Source organism: Oncorhynchus mykiss, chromosome 15, assembly GCF_057628025.1.
Source record: "Oncorhynchus mykiss isolate SJ-2025 chromosome 15, ASM5762802v1, whole genome shotgun sequence".
NCBI classification, from domain to species: Eukaryota; Metazoa; Chordata; class Actinopteri; order Salmoniformes; family Salmonidae; genus Oncorhynchus; species Oncorhynchus mykiss.
Genome location: NC_143036.1, coordinates 85,211,122 through 85,234,217, shown reverse-complemented (window position 1 = coordinate 85,234,217; position 23,096 = coordinate 85,211,122). Strand labels below are relative to the sequence as shown.

General features: G+C 45.3%; 1 protein-coding gene across 5 annotated transcripts in view; it reads right to left on the bottom strand.

The window, feature by feature from the left end:
* Nucleotides 1-16,606, bottom strand: part of tbk1 (TANK-binding kinase 1) — a 58,982-nt gene extending 42,376 nt beyond the window's left edge. For 2 of the 5 annotated variants that reach the window (XM_090201447.1, XM_090201446.1), the window contains exons 1-4: nt 16,062-16,606; nt 13,732-13,838; nt 6,313-6,453; nt 2,339-2,468 (exon numbers count right to left, since the gene is read on the bottom strand). In XM_090201447.1, coding sequence (XP_090057573.1) covers nt 2,339-2,468; nt 6,313-6,453; nt 13,732-13,818 — 358 coding nt within the window. In that variant the 5' untranslated portion in view covers nt 13,819-13,838; nt 16,062-16,606. Of the gene's footprint in view, nt 1-2,338; nt 2,469-6,312; nt 6,454-13,731; nt 13,839-15,399; nt 15,497-15,886 lie in introns of those variants that run through there. The other 3 variants (XM_090201443.1, XM_090201444.1, XM_090201445.1) reach the window with 3 other exon arrangements.
* Between the last annotated feature and the right edge of the window lie 6,490 nt (nt 16,607-23,096).

The window sequence follows — 23,096 nt, the reverse complement described above, 5'->3', positions numbered from 1 at the left end:
ATAATGGGTAGATGATGCTGAGATGAGGTGATAATGGGTAGTTGATGGTGATGTGATTATGGGTAGTTGATGGTGAGGTGAGGTGATAATGGGTAGTTGATGGTGAGGTGATAATAGGTAGTTGATGGTGAAGTGATAATGGGTGGTTGATGGTGAGGTGATAATGGGTAGTTGATGGTGATATGATAATGGGTGGTTGATGGTGAGGTGATAATGGGTGGTTGATGGTGAGGTGATAATGTGTGGTTGATGGTGAGGTGATCATGGGTGGTTGATGGTGAGGTGATAATGGGTAGTTGATGGTGATGTGATCATGGGTGGTTGATGGTGAGGTGATAATGGGTAGTTGATGGTGATGTGATCATGGGTGGTTGATGGTGAGGTGATAATGGGTAGTTGATGGTGATGTGATAATGGGTGGTTGATGGTGAGGTGATAATGGGTAGTTGATGGTGAGGTGATAATGGGTAGTTGATGGTGATGTGATCATGGGTGGTTGATGGTGAGGTGATAATGGGTAGTTGATGGTGATGTGATAATGGGTGGTTGATGGTGAGGTGATAATGGGTGGTTGATGGTGAGGTGATCATGGGTGGTTGATGGTGAGGTGATCATGGGTGGTTGATGGTGATGTGATAATGGGTGGTTGATGGTGAGGTGATAATGGGTAGTTGATGGTGAGGTGATAATGGGTGGTTGATGGTGAGGTGATAATGGGTGGTTGATGGTGAGGTGATAATGGGTAGTTGATGGTGAGGTGATAATGGGTAGTTGATGGTGAGGTGATAATGGGTAGTTGATGGTGAGGTGATAATGGGTGGTTGATGGTGAGGTGATAATGGGTAGTTGATGGTGAGGTGATAATGGGTAGTTGATGGTGAGGTGATAATGGTTGGTTGATGGTGAGGTGATAATGGGTAGTTGATGGTGAGGTGATAATGGGTAGTTGATGGTGAGGTGAGGTGATAATGGGTGGTTGATGGTGAGGTGATAATGGGTAGTTGATGGTGAGGTGATAATGGGTAGTTGATGGTGAGGTGATAATGGTTGGTTGATGGTGAGGTGATAATAGGTAGTTGATGGTGAGATGAGGTGATAAGGTGTCTGTGTGTCTGTAAGAGGTGTGTTTGTGTGTGTGTGTGTGTGGTGTGTGTGTGTGTGTTTGGTGTGTGGTGTGTGGTGTGTGGTGTGGTGTGTGGTGTGTGGTGTGTGTGTCCAGTCCTTCTTACCCACGTCCTGTAGCACGATGAGGAACTCATCCTCGGGGAGTGTGTGTGGTGTGTGTGTGTGTGTCCAGTCCTTCTTACCCACGTCCTGTAGCACGATGAGGAACTCATCCTCGGGGAGTGTGTGTGGTGTGTGGTGTGTGTGTGGTGTGGTGTGTGTGTGTGTGTCCAGTCCTTCTTACCCACGTCCTGTAGCACGATAAGGAACTCATCCTCGGGGAGTGTGTGTGGTGTGTGGTGTGTGTGTGTGGTGTGTGTGGCGTGTGTGTGTCCAGTCCTTCTTACCCACGTCCTGTAGCACGATAAGGAACTCATCCTCGGGGAGTGTGTGTGGTGTGTGGTGTGTGTGTGGTGTGTGTGGCGTGTGTGTGTCCAGTCCTTCTTACCCACGTCCTGTAGCACGATGAGGAACTCATCCTCTGGGAGTGTGTGTGGTGTGTGGTGTGTGTGTGTGTGTCCAGTCCTTCTTACCCACGTCCTGTAGCACGATGAGGAACTCATCCTCTGGGAGTGTGTGTGGTGTGTGGTGTGTGTGTGGTGTGGTGTGTGTGTGTGTGTGTCCAGTCCTTCTTACCCACGTCCTGTAGCACGATGAGGAACTCATCCTCGGGGAGTGTGTGTGGTGTGTGTGTGTCCAGTCCTTCTTACCCACGTCCTGTAGCACGATGAGGAACTCATCCTCTGGGAGTGTGTGTGGTGTGTGGTGTGTGTGTGGTGTGGTGTGGTGTGTGTGTGTCCAGTCCTTACCCACGTCCTGTAGCACGATGAGGAACTCATCCTCTGGGAGTGTGTGTGGTGTGTGGTGTGGTGTGGTGTGTGTGTCCAGTCCTTCTTACCCACGTCCTGTAGCACGATGAGGAACTCATCCTCGGGGAGTGTGTGTGGTGTGTGTGTGTGTGTGTGGTGTGTGGTGTGTGTGTGTCCAGTCCTTACCCACGTCCTGTAGCACGATGAGGAACTCATCCTCTGGGAGTGTGTGTGGTGTGTGGTGTGTGTGTGGTGTGGTGTGTGTGTGTGTGTCCAGTCCTTCTTACCCACGTCCTGTAGCACGATGAGGAACTCATCCTCGGGGAGTGTGTGTGGTGTGTGTGTGTGTGTCCAGTCCTTCTTACCCACGTCCTGTAGCACGATGAGGAACTCATCCTCGGGGAGTCCGTAGGCGTTTGAAGACTCCTCCAGCACCGTATACAGACTCCCACAGGGACAATACTCCATCACCAACACCTTGTGACGGGTGTTGGACTGGGACAGGAAATAACATGTTAGTCAGCACGACTGACACCTCACTGAGACAAACACACACGTGGTCAAATCAACGGTTCCGCTTTCTGTTTCAGAGATACCTCCACTAGGGGGTGTTATTCTACAGATAGTATATACAGATACCTCCACTAGGGGGTGTTATTCTACTGATAGAGATACCTCCACTAGGGGGTGTTATTCTACTGATAGAGGTACCTCCACTAGGTAGTGTTATTCTACAGATAGAGATACCTCCTCTAGGTAGTGTTATTCTACAGATAGTATATACCGATAGAGATACCTCCACTAGGTAGTGTTATTCTACAGATAGAGATACCTCCTCTAGGTAGTGTTATTCTACAGATAGAGAAACCTCCACTAGGTAGTGTTATTCTACTGATAGAGAAACCTCCACTAGGTGGTGTTATTCTACTGATAGAGAAACCTCCACTAGGTGGTGTTATTCTACTGATAGAGAAACCTCCACTAGGTGGTGTTATTCTACTGATAGAGAAACCTCCACTAGGTAGTGTTATTCTACAGATAGTATATACCGATAGAGATACCTCCACTAGGTAGCGTTATTCTACAGATAGAGATACCTCCACTAGGTGGTGTTATTCTACTGATATAGATACCTCCAGTAGGTAGTGTTATTCTACAGATAGTATATACCGATAGAGATACCTCCACTAGGTAGCGTTATTCTACTGATAGAGATACCTCCACTAGGTGGTGTTATTCTACTGATATAGATACCTCCAGTAGGTAGTGTTATTCTACAGATAGTATATACCGATAGAGATACCTCCACTAGGTAGCGTTATTCTACAGATAGAGATACCTCCACTAGGTGGTGTTATTCTACAGATAGTATATACCGATAGAGATACCTCCACTAGGTGGTGTTATTCTACTGATAGAGATACCTCCACTAGGTGGTGTTATTCTACAGATAGTATATACCGATAGAGATACCTCCTATAGGTAGTGTTATTCTACTGATAGAGATACCGCCACTAGATAGTGTTATTCTACAGATAGTATATACCGATAGAGATACCTCCTCTAGGTAGTGTTATTCTACAGATAGAGATACCTCCACTAGGTAGTGTTATTCTACAGATAGTATATACTGACAGAGATACCTCCACTAGGTAGTGTTATTCTACAGATAGTATATACTGATAGAGATACCTCCTCTAGGTAGTGTTATTCTACAGATAGTATATACTGATAGAGATACCTCCACTAGGTAGTGTTATTCTACAGATAGAGATACCTCCACTAGGTGGTGTTATTCTACTGATAGAGAAACCTCCACTAGGTAGTGTTATTCTACAGATAGTATATACTGATAGAGATACCTCCTCTAGGTAGTGTTATTTTACAGATAGAGATACCGATAGAGATACCTCCTCTAGGTAGTGTTATTCTACAGATAGTATATAGTGATAGAGATACCTCCACTAGGTAGTGTTATTCTACAGATAGTATATACTGATAGAGATACCTCCTCTAGGTAGTGTTATTCTACAGATAGTATATACTGATAGAGATACCTCCACTAGGTAGTGTTATTCTACAGATAGAGATACCTCCACTAGGTAGTGTTATTCTACAGATAGAGATACCTCCACTAGGTGGTGTTATTCTACAGATAGTATATACTGATAGAGATACCTCCACTAGGTAGTGTTATTCTACAGATAGAGATACCTCCACTAGGTAGTGTTATTCTACAGATAGAGATACCTCCACTAGGTAGTGTTATTCTACAGATAGAGATACCTCCACTAGGTGGTGTTATTCTACAGATAGTATATACTGATAGAGATACCTCCACTAGGTGGTGTTATTCTACAGATAGAGATACCTCCACTAGGTAGTGTTATTCTACAGATAGTATATACTGATAGAGATACCTCCACTAGGTAGTGTTATTCTACAGATAGTATATACTGATAGAGATACCTCCACTAGGTAGTGTTATTCTACAGATAGTATATACTGATAGAGATACCTCCACTAGGTGGTGTTATTCTACAGATAGAGATACCTCCACTAGGTGGTGTTATTCTACAGATAGTATATACTGATAGAGAAACCTCCACTAGGTAGTGTTATTCTACAGATAGTATATACTGATAGAGATACCTCCACTAGGTAGTGTTATTCTACAGATAGTATATACTGATAGAGATACCTCCACTAGGTAGTGTTATTCTACAGATAGTATATACTGATAGAGATACCTCCACTAGGTAGTGTTATTCTACAGATAGTATATACTGATAGAGATACCTCCACTAGGTAGTGTTATTCTACAGATAGTATATACTGATAGAGATACCTCCACTAGGTAGTGTTATTCTACAGATAGTATATACTGATAGAGATACCTCCACTAGGTAGTGTTATTCTACAGATAGTATATACTGATAGAGATACCTCCACTAGGTAGTGTTATTCTACAGATAGTATATACTGATAGAGATACCTCCACTAGGTAGTGTTATTCTACAGATAGTATATACTGATAGAGATACCTCCACTAGGTAGTGTTATTCTACAGATAGTATATACTGATAGTATATACTGATAGAGGTACCTCCTCTAGGTAGTGTTATTCTACAGATAGAGATACCTCCACTAGGTAGTGTTATTCTACAGATAGTATATACTGATAGAGATACCTCCACTAGGTAGTGTTATTCTACAGATAGTATATACTGATAGTATATACTGATAGAGGTACCTCCTCTAGGTAGTGTTATTCTATAAATTACAGGGTATATAACTGACCTCCTCTAGGTAGTGTTATTCTACAGATAGTATATACTGATAGTATATACTGATAGAGGTACCTCCTCTAGGTAGTGTTATTCTACAGATAGAGATACCTCCACTAGGTAGTGTTATTCTACAGATAGTATATACTGATAGAGATACCTCCACTAGGTAGTGTTATTCTACAGATAGTATATACTGATAGAGATACCTCCACTAGGGGGTGTTATTCTACTGATAGAGATACCTCCACTAGGTAGTGTTATTCTACTGATAGAGATACCTCCACTAGGTAGTGTTATTCTACTGATAGTATATACTGATAGAGAAACCTCCACTAGGTGGTGTTATTCTACAGATAGTATATACTGATAGAGATACCTCCACTAGGTAGTGTTATTCTATAGACAGAGATACCTCCACTAGGTAGTGTTATTCTACTGATAGAGATACCTCCACTAGGTAGTGTTATTCTACTGATAGAGATACCTCCACTAGGTAGTGTTATTCTACTGATAGAGATACCTCCACTAGGTAGTGTTATTCTACTGATAGAGATACCTCCACTAGGTAGTGTTATTCTACAGATAGTATATACTGATAGAGATACCTCCACTAGGTAGTGTTATTCTACAGATAGTATATACTGATAGAGATACCTCCACTAGGTAGTGTTATTCTACAGATAGTATATACTGATAGTATATACTGATAGAGGTACCTCCTCTAGGTAGTGTTATTCTATAAATTACAGGGTATATAACTGACCTCCTCTAGGTAGTGTTATTCTACAGATAGTATATACTGATAGAGATACCTCCTCTAGGTAGTGTTATTCTATAAATTACAGGGTATATAACTGACCTCCTCGAGGTAGTGTTATTCTATAAATTACAGGGTATATAACTGACCTCCTCTAGGTAGTGTTATTCTATAAATTACAGGGTATATAACTGACCTCCTCTAGGTAGTGTTATTCTACAGATAGTATATACTGATAGAGATACCTCCACTAGGTAGTGTTATTCTATAAATTACAGGGTATATAACTGACCTCCTCCTCCACAGCGAACAGCTTGACGATGTTCTTATGGTTGAGTTTCTTCAGGACCTCAAACTCTCTCATTTGGACGTCGAGTGGTCGCAGGAAACTGAGGTTGTTGAACACCTTCACCGCATATAGGTCCCCCGTTTTCTGGTGTTACAGAACACAGTGTTATATACAGGTGTGTTTTCAGGTGTTACAGAACACAGTGTTATATACAGGTGTGTTTTCAGGTGTTACAGAACAAAGTGTTACATACAGGTGTGTTACAGAACACATAGTGTTATATACAGGTGTGTTACAGAACACATAGTGTTATATACAGGTGTGTTACAGAACACATAGTGTTATATACAGGTGTGTTACAGAACACATAGTGTTATATACAGGTGTGTTACAGAACACATAGTGTTATATACAGGTGTGTTACAGAACACATAGTGTTATATACAGGTGTGTTTTCTGGTGTTACAGAACACATAGTGTTATATACAGGTGTGTTACAGAACACATAGTGTTATATACAGGTGTGTTACAGAACACATAGTGTTATATACAGGTGTGTTACAGAACACATAGTGTTATATACAGGTGTGTTTTCTGGTGTTACAGAACACATTGTGTTATATACAGGTGTGTTACAGAACACATAGTGTTATATACAGGTGTGTTACAGAACACATAGTGTTATATACAGGTGTGTTACAGAACACATAGTGTTATATACAGGTGTGTTACAGAACACATAGTGTTATATACAGGTGTGTTTTCTGGTGTTACAGAACACATAGTGTTATATACAGGTGTGTTTTCTGGTGTTACAGAACACAGTGTTATATACAGGTGTGTTTTCAGGTGTTACAGAACACAGTGTTATATACAGGTGTGTTTTCAGGTGTTACAGAACACAGTGTTATATACAGGTGTGTTTTCAGGTGTTACAGAACACAGTGTTATATACAGGTGTGTTTTCTGGTGTTACAGAACAAAGTGTTATATACAGGTGTGTTTTCAGGTGTTACAGAACACATAGTGTTATATACAGGTGTGTTTTCAGGTGTTACAGAACACATAGTGTTATATACAGGTGTGTTTTCAGGTGTTACAGGACACATAGTGTTATATACAGGTGTGTTTTCAGGTGTTACAGAACACATAGTGTTATATACAGGTGTGTTTTCTGGTGTTACAGAACACATAGTGTTATATACAGGTGTGTTTTCTGGTGTTACAGAACACATAGTGTTATATACAGGTGTGTTTTCATGTGTTACAGAACACATAGTGTTATATACAGGTGTGTTTTCATGTGTTACAGAACACATAGTGTTATATACAGGTGTGTTACAGAACACATAGTGTTATATACAGGTGTGTTTTCAGGTGTTACAGAACACATAGTGTTATATACAGGTGTGTTACAGAACACATAGTGTTATATACAGGTGTGTTTTCTGGTGTTACAGAACACATAGTGTTATATACAGGTGTGTTTTCTGGTGTTACAGAACACATAGTGTTATATACAGGTGTGTTTTCTGGTGTTACAGAACACATAGTGTTATATACAGGTGTGTTTTCAGGTGTTACAGAACACATAGCGTTATATACAGGTGTGTTTTCATGTGTTACAGAACACAGTGTTATATACAGGTGTGTTTTCTGGTGTTACAGAACACAGTGTTATATACAGGTGTGTTTTCAGGTGTTACAGAACACAGTGTTATATACAGGTGTGTTTTCTGGTGTTACAGAACACATAGCGTTATATACAGGTGTGTTTTCTGGTGTTACAGAACACAGTGTTATATACAGGTTTGTTTTCAGGTGTTACAGAACACATAGTGTTATATACAGGTGTGTTTTCTGGTGTTACAGAACACAGAGTGTTATATACAGGTGTGTTTTCTGGTGTTACAGAACACACAGTGTTATATACAGGTGTGTTTTCTGGTGTTACAGAACACATAGTGTTATATACAGGTGTGTTTTCTGGTGTTAGAACATAGTGTTATATACAGGTGTGTTTTCTGGTGTTACAGAACACATAGTGTTATATACAGGTGTGTTTTCAGGTGTTACAGAACACATAGTGTTATATACAGGTGTGTTTTCTGGTGTTACAGAACACATAGTGTTATATACAGGTGTGTTTTCTGGTGTTACAGAACACATAGTGTTATATACAGGTGTGTTTTCTGGTGTTACAGAACACACAGTGTTATATACAGGTGTGTTTTCTGGTGTTACAGAACACATAGTGTTATATACAGGTGTGTTTTCAGGTGTTACAGAACACATAGTGTTATATACAGGTGTGTTTTCAGGTGTTACAGAACACAGTGTTATATACAGGTGTGTTTTCTGGTGTTAGAACATAGTGTTATATACAGGTGTGTTTTCAGGTGTTACAGAACACAGTGTTATATACAGGTGTGTTTTCTGGTGTTACAGAACACATAGTGTTATATACAGGTGTGTTTTCAGGTGTTACAGAACACATAGTGTTATATACAGGTGTGTTTTCTGGTGTTACAGAACACATAGTGTTATATACAGGTGTGTTTTCTGGTGTTACAGAACACATAGTGTTATATACAGGTGTGTTTTCTGGTGTTACAGAACACATAGTGTTATATACAGGTGTGTTTTCTGGTGTTACAGAACACATAGTGTTATATACAGGTGTGTTTTCAGGTGTTACAGAACACATAGTGTTATATACAGGTGTGTTTTCTGGTGTTACAGAACACATAGTGTTATATACAGGTGTGTTTTCTGGTGTTACAGAACACACAGTGTTATATACAGGTGTGTTTTCTGGTGTTACAGAACACATAGTGTTATATACAGGTGTGTTTTCTGGTGTTAGAACATAGTGTTATATACAGGTGTGTTTTCTGGTGTTACAGAACACATAGTGTTATATACAGGTGTGTTTTCAGGTGTTACAGAACACATAGTGTTATATACAGGTGTGTTTTCTGGTGTTACAGAACACATAGTGTTATATACAGGTGTGTTTTCTGGTGTTACAGAACACACAGTGTTATATACAGGTGTGTTTTCTGGTGTTACAGAACACACAGTGTTATATACAGGTGTGTTTTCAGGTGTTACAGAACACATAGTGTTATATACAGGTGTGTTTTCTGGTGTTACAGAACACATAGTGTTATATACAGGTGTGTTTTCTGGTGTTACAGAACACAGCGTTATATACAGGTGTGTTTTCTGGTGTTACAGAACACACAGTGTTATATACAGGTGTGTTTTCTGGTGTTACAGAACACATAGTGTTATATACAGGTGTGTTTTCTGGTGTTACAGAACACATAGTGTTATATACAGGTGTGTTTTCTGGTGTTACAGAACACATAGTGTTATATACAGGTGTGTTTTCTGGTGTTACAGAACACATAGTGTTATATACAGGTGTGTTTTCTGGTGTTACAGAACACATAGTGTTATATACAGGTGTGTTTTCTGGTGTTACAGAACACATAGTGTTATATACAGGTGTGTTTTCTGGTGTTACAGAACTCAGGTCCACCATTATCTTTAACAGAAAAATATTCTGTGTTTAAACTTTAGGTAGAAGACGATATACAGGTCCCCTGTTTTCTGATGTTAGAGAACACAACATTATTAAACCTTAAATAGCAAACCACTAATTGCCTGCGTGCACTGAGTAGTGAAATCTACACTACATGACCAAAAGTATGTGGACACATGTTCAGCCATCATCTCATTCCAAATGAGACACAGCCCTAGTGAGACAGTCCATCAGGGACACAGCCCTAGTGAGACAGTCCATCAGGTCCCATCAGGGACACAGCCCTAGTGAGACAGTCCATCAGGGACACAGCCCTAGTGAGACAGTCCATCAGGGACACAGTCCTAGTGAGACAGTCCATCAGGTCCCATCAGGGACACAGCCCTAGTGAGACAGTCCATCAGGGACACAGCCCTAGTGAGACAGTCCATCAGGGACACAGCCCTAGTGAGACAGTCCATCAGGTCCCATCAGGGACACAGCCCTAGTGAGACAGTCCATCAGGGACACAGCCCTAGTGAGACAGTCCATCAAGGACACAGCCCTAGTGAGACAGTTCATCAGGTCCCATCAGGGACACAGTCCTAGTGAGACAGTCCATCAGGGACACAGCCCTAGTGAGACAGTCCATCAGGGACACAGCCCTAGTGAGACAGTCCATCAGGTCCCATCAGGGACACAGTCCTAGTGAGACAGTCCATCAGGGACACAGCCCTAGTGAGACAGTCCATCAGGGACACAGCCCTAGTGAGACAGTTCATTAGGTCCCATCAGGGACACAGCCCTAGTGAGACAGTCCATCAGGGACACAGCCCTAGTGAGACAGTCCATCAGGGACACAGCCCTAGTGAGACAGTCCATCAGGGACACAGCCCTAGTGAAACAGTCCATCAGGAACACAGCCCTAGTGAGACAGTCCATCAGGGACACAGTCCTAGTGAGACAGTCCATCAGGGACACAGCCCTAGTGAGACAGTCCATCAGGGACACAGCCCTAGTGAGACAGTCCATCAGGGACACAGCCCTAGTGAAACAGTCCATCAGGGACACAGCCCTAGTGAGACAGTCCATCAGGGACACAGCCCTAGTGAGACAGTCCATCAGGGACACAGCCCTAGTGAGACAGTCCATCAGGTCCCATCAGGGACACAGCCCTAGTGAGACAGTCCATCAGGGACACAGCCCTAGTGAGACAGTCCATCAAGGACACAGCCCTAGTGAGACAGTTCATCAGGTCCCATCAGGGACACAGTCCTAGTGAGACAGTCCATCAGGGACACAGCCCTAGTGAGACAGTCCATCAGGGACACAGCCCTAGTGAGACAGTCCATCAGGTCCCATCAGGGACACAGCCCTAGTGAGACAGTCCATCAGGGACACAGCCCTAGTGAGACAGTCCATCAGGGACACAGCCCTAGTGAGACAGTTCATTAGGTCCCATCAGGGACACAGCCCTAGTGAGACAGTCCATCAGGGACACAGCCCTAGTGAGACAGTCCATCAGGGACACAGCCCTAGTGAGACAGTCCATCAGGGACACAGCCCTAGTGAGACAGTCCATCAGGGACACAGCCCTAGTGAGACAGTCCATCAGGGACACAGCCCTAGTGAGACAGTCCATCAGGTCCCATCAGGGACACAGCCCTACTGAGACAGTCCATCAGGGACACAGCCCAGGTGAGACAGTCCATCAGGTCCCATCAGGGACACAGCCCTAGTGAGACAGTCCATCAGGTCCCATCAGGAACACAGCCCTAGTGAGACAGTCCATCAGGGACACAGCCCAGGTGAGACAGTCCATCAGGTCCCATCAGGGACACAGCCCTAGTGAGACAGTCCATCAGGGACACAGCCCTAGTGAGACAGTCCATCAGGGACACAGCCCTAGTGAAACAGTCCATCAGGAACACAGCCCTAGTGAGACAGTCCATCAGGGACACAGTCCTAGTGAGACAGTCCATCAGGGACACAGCCCTAGTGAGACAGTCCATCAGGGACACAGCCCTAGTGAAACAGTCCATCAGGGACACAGCCCTAGTGAGACAGTCCATCAGGGACACAGCCCTAGTGAGACAGTCCATCTGGGACACAGCCCTAGTGAGACAGTCCATCAGGGACACAGCCGTAGTGAGACAGTCCAGCTGGGACACAGCCCTAGTGAGACAGACCATCAGGGACACAGCCCTAGTGAGACAGTTCATTAAGTGCCATAGATGTTCATTCTGTCAGAATCAAACAGACAGAACCAAACACAAAGACATGTCCAGACCCATCCTAATATGTGTTGGCATCCTCCCTCTAGTCTAGAGAGACCTGGGAAAGCCCCTGTGGAGACAGAAGGGAAAGCCCCTGTGGAGACAGAAGGGTTAGCACGCTAGCTTAGACTGATATGGCTGAGCAGACAACCATAACCCTCTGTGACATGAACAGTCGGTGAAACGTCTCAAAATGGCGAATTAGTGAGACAACAGACAGTGAACAACAGTACTATATTAGACTTCCTGTTAGGCCAACATGTCAACAACTAAAACAACACTACACTTCTGCTCTCACATCCACGCAGGTGAGAGACTGCCAAGATGCTTGGTGGAGAGACTGCCAAGATGTCCCCCTCAGTTACAGTCCCCCCTCCAGTTACAGTCCCCACCCTCCCCTCAGTAACAGTGCCCCCCGCACTCGTTACCGTTCCCCCCAGTTACAGTCCCCCCCTCCCTCAGTGCTGCCCATAGATACAGTTGAAGTCGGAAGTTTACATACACTTAGGTTGGAGTCATTAAAACTAGTTTTTCAACCACTCCACACATTTCTTGTTAACAAACTATAGTTTTGGCAAGTCGGTTAGGACATCTACTTTGTGCAAGACACAAGTCATTTTTCCAACAATTGCTTACAGACAGATCATTTCACGATATCACAATTCCAGTGGGTCAGAAGTTTACATTCACTAAGTTGACTGTGCCTTTAAACAGCTTGGAAAATTCTCTGACCAGCCCTGTACCTTGTCTGCCACGGTAGATGTTAGCCCTGTACCTTGTCTGCCACGGTAGATGTTAGTGTTAGCCCTGTACCTTGTGTCTGCCACGGTAGATGTTAGCCCTGTACCTTGTGTCTGCCACGGTAGATGTTAGTGTTAGCCCTGTACCTTGTGTCTGCCACGGTAGATGTTAGTGTGTTAGCCCTGTACCTTGTGTCTGCCACGGTAGATGTTAGTGTTAGCCCTGTACCTTGTGTCTGCCACGGTAGATGTTAGTGTGTTAGCCCTGTACCTTGTGTCTGCCACGGTAGATGTTAGTGTTAGCCCTGTACCTTGTGTCTGCTACGGTAGACGTTAGTGTGTTAGCCCTGTACCTTGTGTCTGCCACGGTAGATGCTAGTGTTAGCCCTGTACCTTGTGTCTGCCACGGTAGATGTTAGTGTTAGCCCTGTACCTTGTGTCTGTCACGGTAGATGTTAGTGTGTTAGCCCTGTACCTTGTGTCTGCCACGGTAGATGTTAGTGTGTTAGCCCTGTACCTTGTGTCTGCCACGGTAGATGTTAGTGTGTTAGCCCTGTACCTTGCGTCTGCCACAGTAGATGTTAGCCCTGTACCTTGTGTCTGCCACGGTAGATGTTAGTGTGTTAGCCCTGTACCTTGTGTCTGCCACGGTAGATGTTAGTGTGTTAGCCCTGTACCTTGTGTCTGCCACGGTAGATGTTAGTGTGTTAGCCCTGTACCTTGTGTCTGCCACGGTAGATGTTAGTGTGTTAGCCCTGTACCTTGCGTCTGCCACAGTAGATGTTAGCCCAGTACCTTGTGTCTGCCACAGTAGATGTTAGTGTGTTAGCCCTGTACCTTGTGTCTGCCACGGTAGATGCTAGTGTTAGCCCTGTACCTTGTGTCTGCCACGGTAGACGTTAGCTGTAGCTCCCTGGCCCAGCAGGTCTGAGATGAGCCACAGGTAGTTGGCTGTGCTCTGCATGATGATGGCTTCAGGTTCACCTGTAGTGGAGAACAAACCAACACATTCAGACAGCACACTAAGGGGAATGACATATTGAACAACTAGCTCTGGTCCAGGGTGTTAGTGAGGCTTCTTCCTGAAGGCTCAACGTTAGCAAGCTGCACTAACGCCCAGGACCAGAGCTAACAGTGGTCCTGGGTCACTCAGACAGTAGATAAAGAGAGCAACATTAGGTTATAGCTACCCCTGAAACAGTAACTGTCAATTAGTATCATGACTGTTGTAGCTATGGTCATAATAACACGCATTCTGTGTACTTCAAATATCAATAATTTCTGGTAAATATTGAATAGATATTTCACTAGCTAGGTTTACAATCCAAATTGTTGGCAGATTTTAAATTATATTCTGAATTCTGCATAAAGAAAATACAGTGCCTTGCGAAAGTATTCGGCCCCCTTGAACTTTGCGACCTTTTGCCACATTTCAGGCTTCAAACATAAAGATATAAAACTGTATTTTTTTGTGAAGAATCAACAACAAGTGGGACACAATCATGAAGTGGAACGACATTTATTGGATATTTCAAACTTTTTTAACAAATCATAAACTGAAAAATTGGGCGTGCAAAATTATTCAGCCCGTTTACTTTCAGTGCAGCAAACTCTCTCCAGAAGTTCAGTGAGGATCTCTGAATGATCCAATGTTGACCAAAATGACTAATGATGATAAATACAATCCACCTGTGTGTAATCAAGTCTCCGTATAAATGCACCTGCACTGTGATAGTCTCAGAGGTCCGTTAAAAGCGCAGAGAGCATCATGAAGAACAAGGAACACACCAGGCAGGTCCGAGATACTGTTGTGAAGAAGTTTAAAGCCGGATTTGGATACAAAAATATTTCCCAAGCTTTAAACATCCCAAGGAGCACTGTGCACGCGATAATATTGAAATGGAAGGAGTATCAGACCACTGCAAATCTACCAAGACCTGGCCGTCCCTCTAAACTTTCAGCTCATACAAGGAGAAGACGGATCAGAGATGCAGCCAAGAGGCCCATGATCACTCTGGATGAACTGCAGAGATCTGTGTATGTCTGTGTATGTGCACTAGGGCCAGAGGTCCCAGATATGTGCACTAGGGCCAGAGGTCCCAGATATGTGCACTAGGGCCAGAGGTCCCAGATATGTGCATTTTCCCACCAAACTGTCGTGTTGCTGATAAATAAATCAACTGTAGTTGCAGGTTCAGGAACGGCTAAAGAGCATTTACCTGGCGTTCACTCTGCAAACCGCACTACTGGCTGATTTTAAAAGTCATGGTCAATCAATCAATAATACTCTTAGCAACAAACAACAAAAACTTTAATTTATCATCTGTAGAAGTTTACTGCAGTTAGGGGAGGGGTGGGTAGGGTTAGTGGTGTTCTAGGCCAAAACTTCCTGTTTCCATCACAGCTGTCGTACTAAAAATACCGACTTTTACTGGCATAAAAACTGTCGATGCGTTTAGTAAAATCCACTTCCTGACTCAGCAGTGTCACAGCCAATAGGAGGCCTCGCTGATCCACTGAGAAGTTAGAGAAAAATCAAACCCACCGCATTAAATCTAGACTAGAGGGATAATCCATTATACTGTATTAGCTGGATCTCAAGCAGTGTAAATGTGTGTGAAACTGACGTACCGGCGCCGATCACTTTATTACACCGTGACGCCATGGGAAACCCCCCTCCGGCCCAACGCGTTCACAATGACGACAAAATATAGACAGCTCTCTATCCATGACAATGTCCTAGCTACATGTCAAAGTCTAACGTTATAGTAATGGTCAGAAACGTCATTTGACTATGACAAAATGCTGTAGTAACGTATCTAGGTAGTTAAAGTTGTGTGACCTAACTACGCATCAGGATATTCACCCAAGCAATGGTTCATGTTACCTTTTAATAATGTCTTCTTAACTAGCTAACTGCACCAAATAACGCCGAACGAGGAGGAACATGTATTTAGATAAACGTTTTATTCTTGTCTAGTCAGTCGGTCTGATTCACAGTGAAAAACAACAACAAAGATGACAGTTCCCACCTCCACAAAACGATATACACCGACATTACACAAGTACAACTGGGAAGGTCGACACCGGGGAAGGACGACACCGTGTGCAGTTAAAACACGTTGTAGTCTTACAATATAACTTTATATTTTTACATTTTGTCAGGTAAAAATGACAAGTATAATTAGGTTGTGTTTATTTCCTTACCTCCGGAAAAAACAGAATCCTTTCACTTCTGGATCACGTGATGGGAATAACCCAATCAGAAAGCAGTATGGAAAAGGGGGTGTGGTTCCTCTTTACCGTACTGCCTGGAAAAAAAGAGACTATAAATATGAGTCATAAGAAAGCTACCGAGTGTCGTTTTGATATCAGGTGCATCGGCCCAGTTGTCTTTTCATAGAGCCTCTGGATGGGGAAAACGAAATCACCGACACAGAGTTTATAAAAACACAGAGGCGCAACATCTTAAGACTTCCGGGAACGCTTTCGAAGCAGATCAGAACGGAGTTTGAGAAGTAAATTAGAGAAGTGTGCAATTATTATTTAGATGTACGTTTTCTCAATCTAAAGGCACAACCAGCCAACCATCTTTAGTAGTTGAACATTTTACTACTCCAACCTCGTGAAAATAAACTGATACCGTTTTAAAATGCTCGTCAAAAACAACTTTATATCGAAGGAGCGCCTTAGAGATGACGGGTAGCACATGCGCAGTTCGGCGCTAGTTGAGTTGAGCCCCGAAAACGTGTAAATGCGCATGCGTTCAGCTATCCGACGTCGCCTACAAGCGTGAGATGGGATTTCTATCTTCATACTGTACTGTACTGTCTTTGGCAACAGTCACGCTCAATAATCATATGAATTTATCCTATATTAGTTCAAGGTTGTGGTGAATTAGAGCGGGACAGCACGGTACCTGTTAAAGATAAACCCCCCCCAGGGAAATGTTGGTTGCTGCTCTGTGCATACATAACACACTGGAAGATAGACAAAAGGACATATACAGACAATACAGTAGAAAAGTGCAATTCATGAGCATTCAATGATTCATCTGCACATAAAATTCTAATAGTCACATGTGCCGAATACAACAGGTAACCTTACAGTGAAATGCTTACTTACAATCAATCAATCAATCAATCAAATGTATTTATAAAGCCCTTCTTACATCAGCTGATGTCTCAAAGTGCTGTACAGAAACCCAGCCTAAAACCCCAAACAGCAAGCAATGCAGATGTAGAAGCACGGTGGCTAGGAAAAACTCCCTAGAAAGGCAGGAACCTAGGAAGAAACCTGGAGAGGAACCAGGTTCTGAGGGGTGGCCAGTCCTCTTCTGGCTGTGCCGGGTGGAGGTTATAACAGTACATGGCCAAGATGTTCAAGAGGTTGGCATTGTTGCTTAAATCATCCCTTATTAACCCATTATAAACAATACACTCACTGTATTGACACTGGTCTCCCAGATACTCAGGCGGACAGCGGCAGGTGGGCTGGTTGCCCTGGGATACAGTGCAGTTGCCTCCATTATGACAGTAGTCCTGACAGGTGTGGAGTTTACACTGGGGCCCCGTGAAGCCCTTCAGACAACGGCAGGTAGGGGCCCCTGGGAACAAAGGGTCATGTTAAATAAGAACAAAAATCTAAATAAAATGGGCCCAATTCAGATTTAGGAAATCAACGCCTTTCCTACGCTGTTCTCAGTAATTGGTGTTCAGACTTACCTAATGCAGGCGTGTAGTGTGCTCTACAGGTGTGTCTACCTTGCATACACTGAATAAATGTAATTCAACCACTGAAAACCGTCCCACTTGCTGGCCAACAGATTTTCTTGTGGAGTTTTCATTCAATAGGATTTTCAGTACATTTATCTTAAGCCATCCCTTTAAATACGCTGTACCTGTAATTAGAATTTTGTCGACAGACTCACAAGAACACATTGCAGTTAAAAAAATATGAAATAAGAAATAAAAGTAACAAGTAGTTGAAGAGCAGCAGTAAAATATCAATAGCGAAGGGCCTCCCGGGTGGCGCAGTGGTCTAAGGATTCGAGTCCAGGCTCTGTCTCAGTGGTCCAAGGCTGTGCCACCAGAGATTCTGGTTTCGAGTCCAGGCTCTGTCGCAGGGACTAGTGACTCCTGTGTCGGGCCGGGCGCAGTGCACATTGTCAGTGTTGTGTCATCGACAAACTTAACGATCATGTTGGAGTCGTGCCTAGCCGTGCAGTCATGAGTGAACAAGGAGTACAGGTCAGGGACAGAGCACGCACCCCTGAGAGGCCCCTGTGTTGAGGATCAGCGTGGCAAATGTGTTGTTGTGGAGAATTGTCTCAGAAATATAACACTCTGACAAGAACTTGTGAATTCAATATACACTTTAATACAAGGTAGCAAAACTGAACCCCTCCATGGAAGGACCCTATCACTAACATAACAGGGCCGAGCCTCTCCATGGAAGGACCCCTATCACTAACATAACAGGGCCGAGCCTCTCCATGGAAGGACCCTTATCACTAACATAACAGGGCCGAGCCCCTCCATGGAAGGACCTTATCACAAACATAACAGGGCCGAGCCCCTCCATGGAAGGACCCTTATCACTAACATAACAGGGCTGAGCCCCTCCATGGAAGGACCCCTATCACTAACATAACAGGGCTGAGCCCCTCCATGGAAGGACCCCTATCACAAACATAACAGGGCCGAGCCCCTCCATGGAAGGACCCCTATCACTAACATAACAGGGCTGAGCCCCTCCATGGAAGGACCCTAATCACAAACATAACAGGGCCGAGCCCCTCCATGGAAGAACCTTATCACAAACACAACAGGGCCGAGCCCCTCCATGGAAGGACCCTATCACAAACACAACAGGGCCGAGCCCCTCCATGGAAGGACCCTATCACTAACATAACAGGACCGAGCCCCTCCATGGAAGGACCCTATCACAAACATAACAGGGCCGAGCCTCTCCATGGAAGGACCCTATCACAAACATAACAGGGCCGAGCCCCTCCATGGAAGGACCCTATCACAAACATAACAGGGCCGAGCCCCTCCATGGAAGGACCCTATCACAAACATAACAGGGCCGAGCCTCTCCATGGAAGGACCCTATCACAAACATAACAGGGCCGAGCCCCTCCATGGAAGGACCCTATCACAAACATAACAGGGCTGAGCCCCTCCATGGAAGGACCCTATCACAAACATAACAGGGCCGAGCCCCTCCATGGAAGGACCCTATCACAAACATAACAGGGCTGAGCCCCTCCATGGAAGGACCCTATCACAAACACAACAGGGCCGAGCCCCTCCATGGAAGGACCCTATCACAAACACAACAGGGCTGAGCCCCTCCATGGAAGGACCCTAATCACAAACATAACAGGGCTGAGCCCCTCCATGGAAGGACCCTATCACAAACATAACAGGGCCTCAATGGAAGGACCTTATCACTAACATAACAGGGCCTCCATGGAAGGACCCTAATCACTAACATAACAGGGCCGAGCCTCTCCATGGAAGGACCCTAATCACAAACATAACAGGGCTGAGCCCCTCCATGGAAGGACCCTATCACAAACATAACAGGGCCTCAATGGAAGGACCTTATCACTAACATAACAGGGCCTCCATGGAAGGACCCTAATCACTAACATAACAGGGCCGAGCCTCTCCATGGAAGGACCCTAATCACAAACATAACAGGGCTGAGCCCCTCCATGGAAGGACCCCTATCACAAACATAACAGGGCCGAGCCCCTCCATGGAAGGACCCTATCACAAACATAACAGGGCTGAGCCCCTCCATGGAAGGACCCTATCACAAACATAACAGGGCTGAGCCCCTCCATGGAAGGACCCTATCACAAACATAACAGGGCTGAGCCCCTCCATGGAAGGACCCTATCACAAACACAACAGGGCCGAGCCCCTCCATGGAAGGACCCTATCACAAACACAACAGGGCTGAGCCCCTCCATGGAAGGACCCTAATCACAAACATAACAGGGCTGAGCCCCTCCATGGAAGGACCCTATCACAAACATAACAGGGCCTCAATGGAAGGACCTTATCACTAACATAACAGGGCCTCCATGGAAGGACCCTAATCACTAACATAACAGGGCCGAGCCTCTCCATGGAAGGACCCTAATCACAAACATAACAGGGCTGAGCCCCTCCATGGAAGGACCCTATCACAAACATAACAGGGCCTCAATGGAAGGACCTTATCACTAACATAACAGGGCCTCCATGGAAGGACCCTAATCACTAACATAACAGGGCCGAGCCTCTCCATGGAAGGACCCTAATCACAAACATAACAGGGCTGAGCCCCTCCATGGAAGGACCCCTATCACAAACATAACAGGGCCGAGCCCCTCCATGGAAGGACCCTATCACAAACATAACAGGGCTGAGCCCCTCCATGGAAGGACCCTATCACAAACATAACAGGGCTGAGCCCCTCCATGGAAGGACCCTATCACAAACATAACAGGGCTGAGCCCCTCCATGGAAGGACCCTATCACAAACACAACAGGGCCGAGCCCCTCCATGGAAGGACCCTATCACAAACACAACAGGGCTGAGCCCCTCCATGGAAGGACCCTAATCACAAACATAACAGGGCTGAGCCCCTCCATGGAAGGACCCTATCACAAACATAACAGGGCCTCAATGGAAGGACCTTATCACTAACATAACAGGGCCTCCATGGAAGGACCCTAATCACTAACATAACAGGGCCGAGCCTCTCCATGGAAGGACCCTAATCACAAACATAACAGGGCTGAGCCCCTCCATGGAAGGACCCTATCACAAACATAACAGGGCCTCAATGGAAGGACCTTATCACTAACATAACAGGGCCTCCATGGAAGGACCCTAATCACTAACATAACAGGGCCGAGCCTCTCCATGGAAGGACCCTAATCACAAACATAACAGGGCTGAGCCCCTCCATGGAAGGACCCCTATCACTAACATAACAGGGCTGAGCCCCTCCATGGAAGGACCCTATCACAAACACAACAGGGCTGAGCCTCTCCATGGAAGGACCCCTATCACTAACATAACAGGGCTGAGCCCCTCCATGGAAGGACCCCTATCACTAACATAACAGGGCTGAGCCCCTCCATGGAAGGACCCTATCACAAACACAACAGGGCTGAGCCTCTCCATGGAAGGACCCCTATCACTAACATAACAGGGCTGAGCCCCTCCATGGAAGGACCCTATCACAAACATAACAGGGCTGAGCCTCTCCATGGAAGGACCTTATCACTAACATAACAGGGCTGAGCCCCTCCATGGAAGGACCCTATCACTAACATAACAAGGCCGAGCCCCTACATGGAAGGACCCTATCACTAACATAACAGGGCCGAGCCCCTCCATGGAAGGACCCTATCACAAACATAACAGGGCCGAGCCCCTCCATGGAAGGACCCTATCACTAACATAACAGGGCTGAGCCCCTCCATGGAAGGACCCCTATCACTAACATAACAGGGCTGAGCCCCTCCATGGAAGGACCCCTATCACTAACATAACAGGGCTGAGCCTCTCCATGGAAGGACCTTATCACTAACATAACAGGGCTGAGCCCCTCCATGGAAGGACCTTATCACTAACATAACAGGGCTGAGCCCCTCCATGGAAGGACCTTATCACTAACATAACAGGGCTGAGCCCCTCCATGGAAGGACCTTATCACTAACATAACAGGGCTGAGCCCCTCCATGGAAGGACCTTATCACTAACATAACAGGGCTGAGCCTCTCCATGGAAGGACCTTATCACTAACATAACAGGGCTGAGCCCCTCCATGGAAGGACCTTATCACTAACATAACAGGGCCGAGCCCTTCCATGGAAGGACCCCTATCACAAACATAACAGGGCTGAGCCCTTCCATGGAAGGACCTTATCACTAACATAACAGGGCTCAGCCTCTCCATGGAAGGACCTTATCACTAACATAACAGGGCTGAGCCCCTCCATGGAAGGACCCCTATCACTAACATAACAGGGCTGAGCCCCTCCATGGAAGGACCCTATCACAAACACAACAGGGCTGAGCCTCTCCATGGAAGGACCCCTATCACTAACATAACAGGGCTGAGCCCCTCCATGGAAGGACCCTATCACAAACATAACAGGGCTGAGCCTCTCCATGGAAGGACCTTATCACTAACATAACAGGGCTGAGCCCCTCCATGGAAGGACCCTATCACTAACATAACAAGGCCGAGCCCCTACATGGAAGGACCCTATCACTAACATAACAGGGCCGAGCCCCTCCATGGAAGGACCCTATCACAAACATAACAGGGCCGAGCCCCTCCATGGAAGGACCCTATCACTAACATAACAGGGCTGAGCCCCTCCATGGAAGGACCCCTATCACTAACATAACAGGGCTGAGCCCCTCCATGGAAGGACCCCTATCACTAACATAACAGGGCTGAGCCTCTCCATGGAAGGACCTTATCACTAACATAACAGGGCTGAGCCCCTCCATGGAAGGACCTTATCACTAACATAACAGGGCTGAGCCCCTCCATGGAAGGACCTTATCACTAACATAACAGGGCTGAGCCCCTCCATGGAAGGACCTTATCACTAACATAACAGGGCTGAGCCCCTCCATGGAAGGACCTTATCACTAACATAACAGGGCTGAGCCTCTCCATGGAAGGACCTTATCACTAACATAACAGGGCTGAGCCCCTCCATGGAAGGACCTTATCACTAACATAACAGGGCCGAGCCCTTCCATGGAAGGACCCCTATCACAAACATAACAGGGCTGAGCCCTTCCATGGAAGGACCTTATCACTAACATAACAGGGCTCAGCCTCTCCATGGAAGGACCTTATCACTAACATAACAGGGCTGAGCCCTTCCATGGAAGGACCTTATCACTAACATAACAGGGCCGAGCCCTTCCATGGAAGGACCCCTATCACAAACATAACAGGGCTGAGCCCCTCCATGGAAGGACCTTATCACTAACATAACAGGGCCGAGCCCTTCCATGGAAGGACCCCTATCACAAACATAACAGGGCTGAGCCCTTCCATGGAAGGACCTTATCACTAACATAACAGGGCTCAGCCTCTCCATGGAAGGACCTTATCACTAACATAACAGGGCTGAGCCCTTCCATGGAAGGACCTTATCACTAACATAACAGGGCCGAGCCCTTCCATGGAAGGACCCCTATCACAAA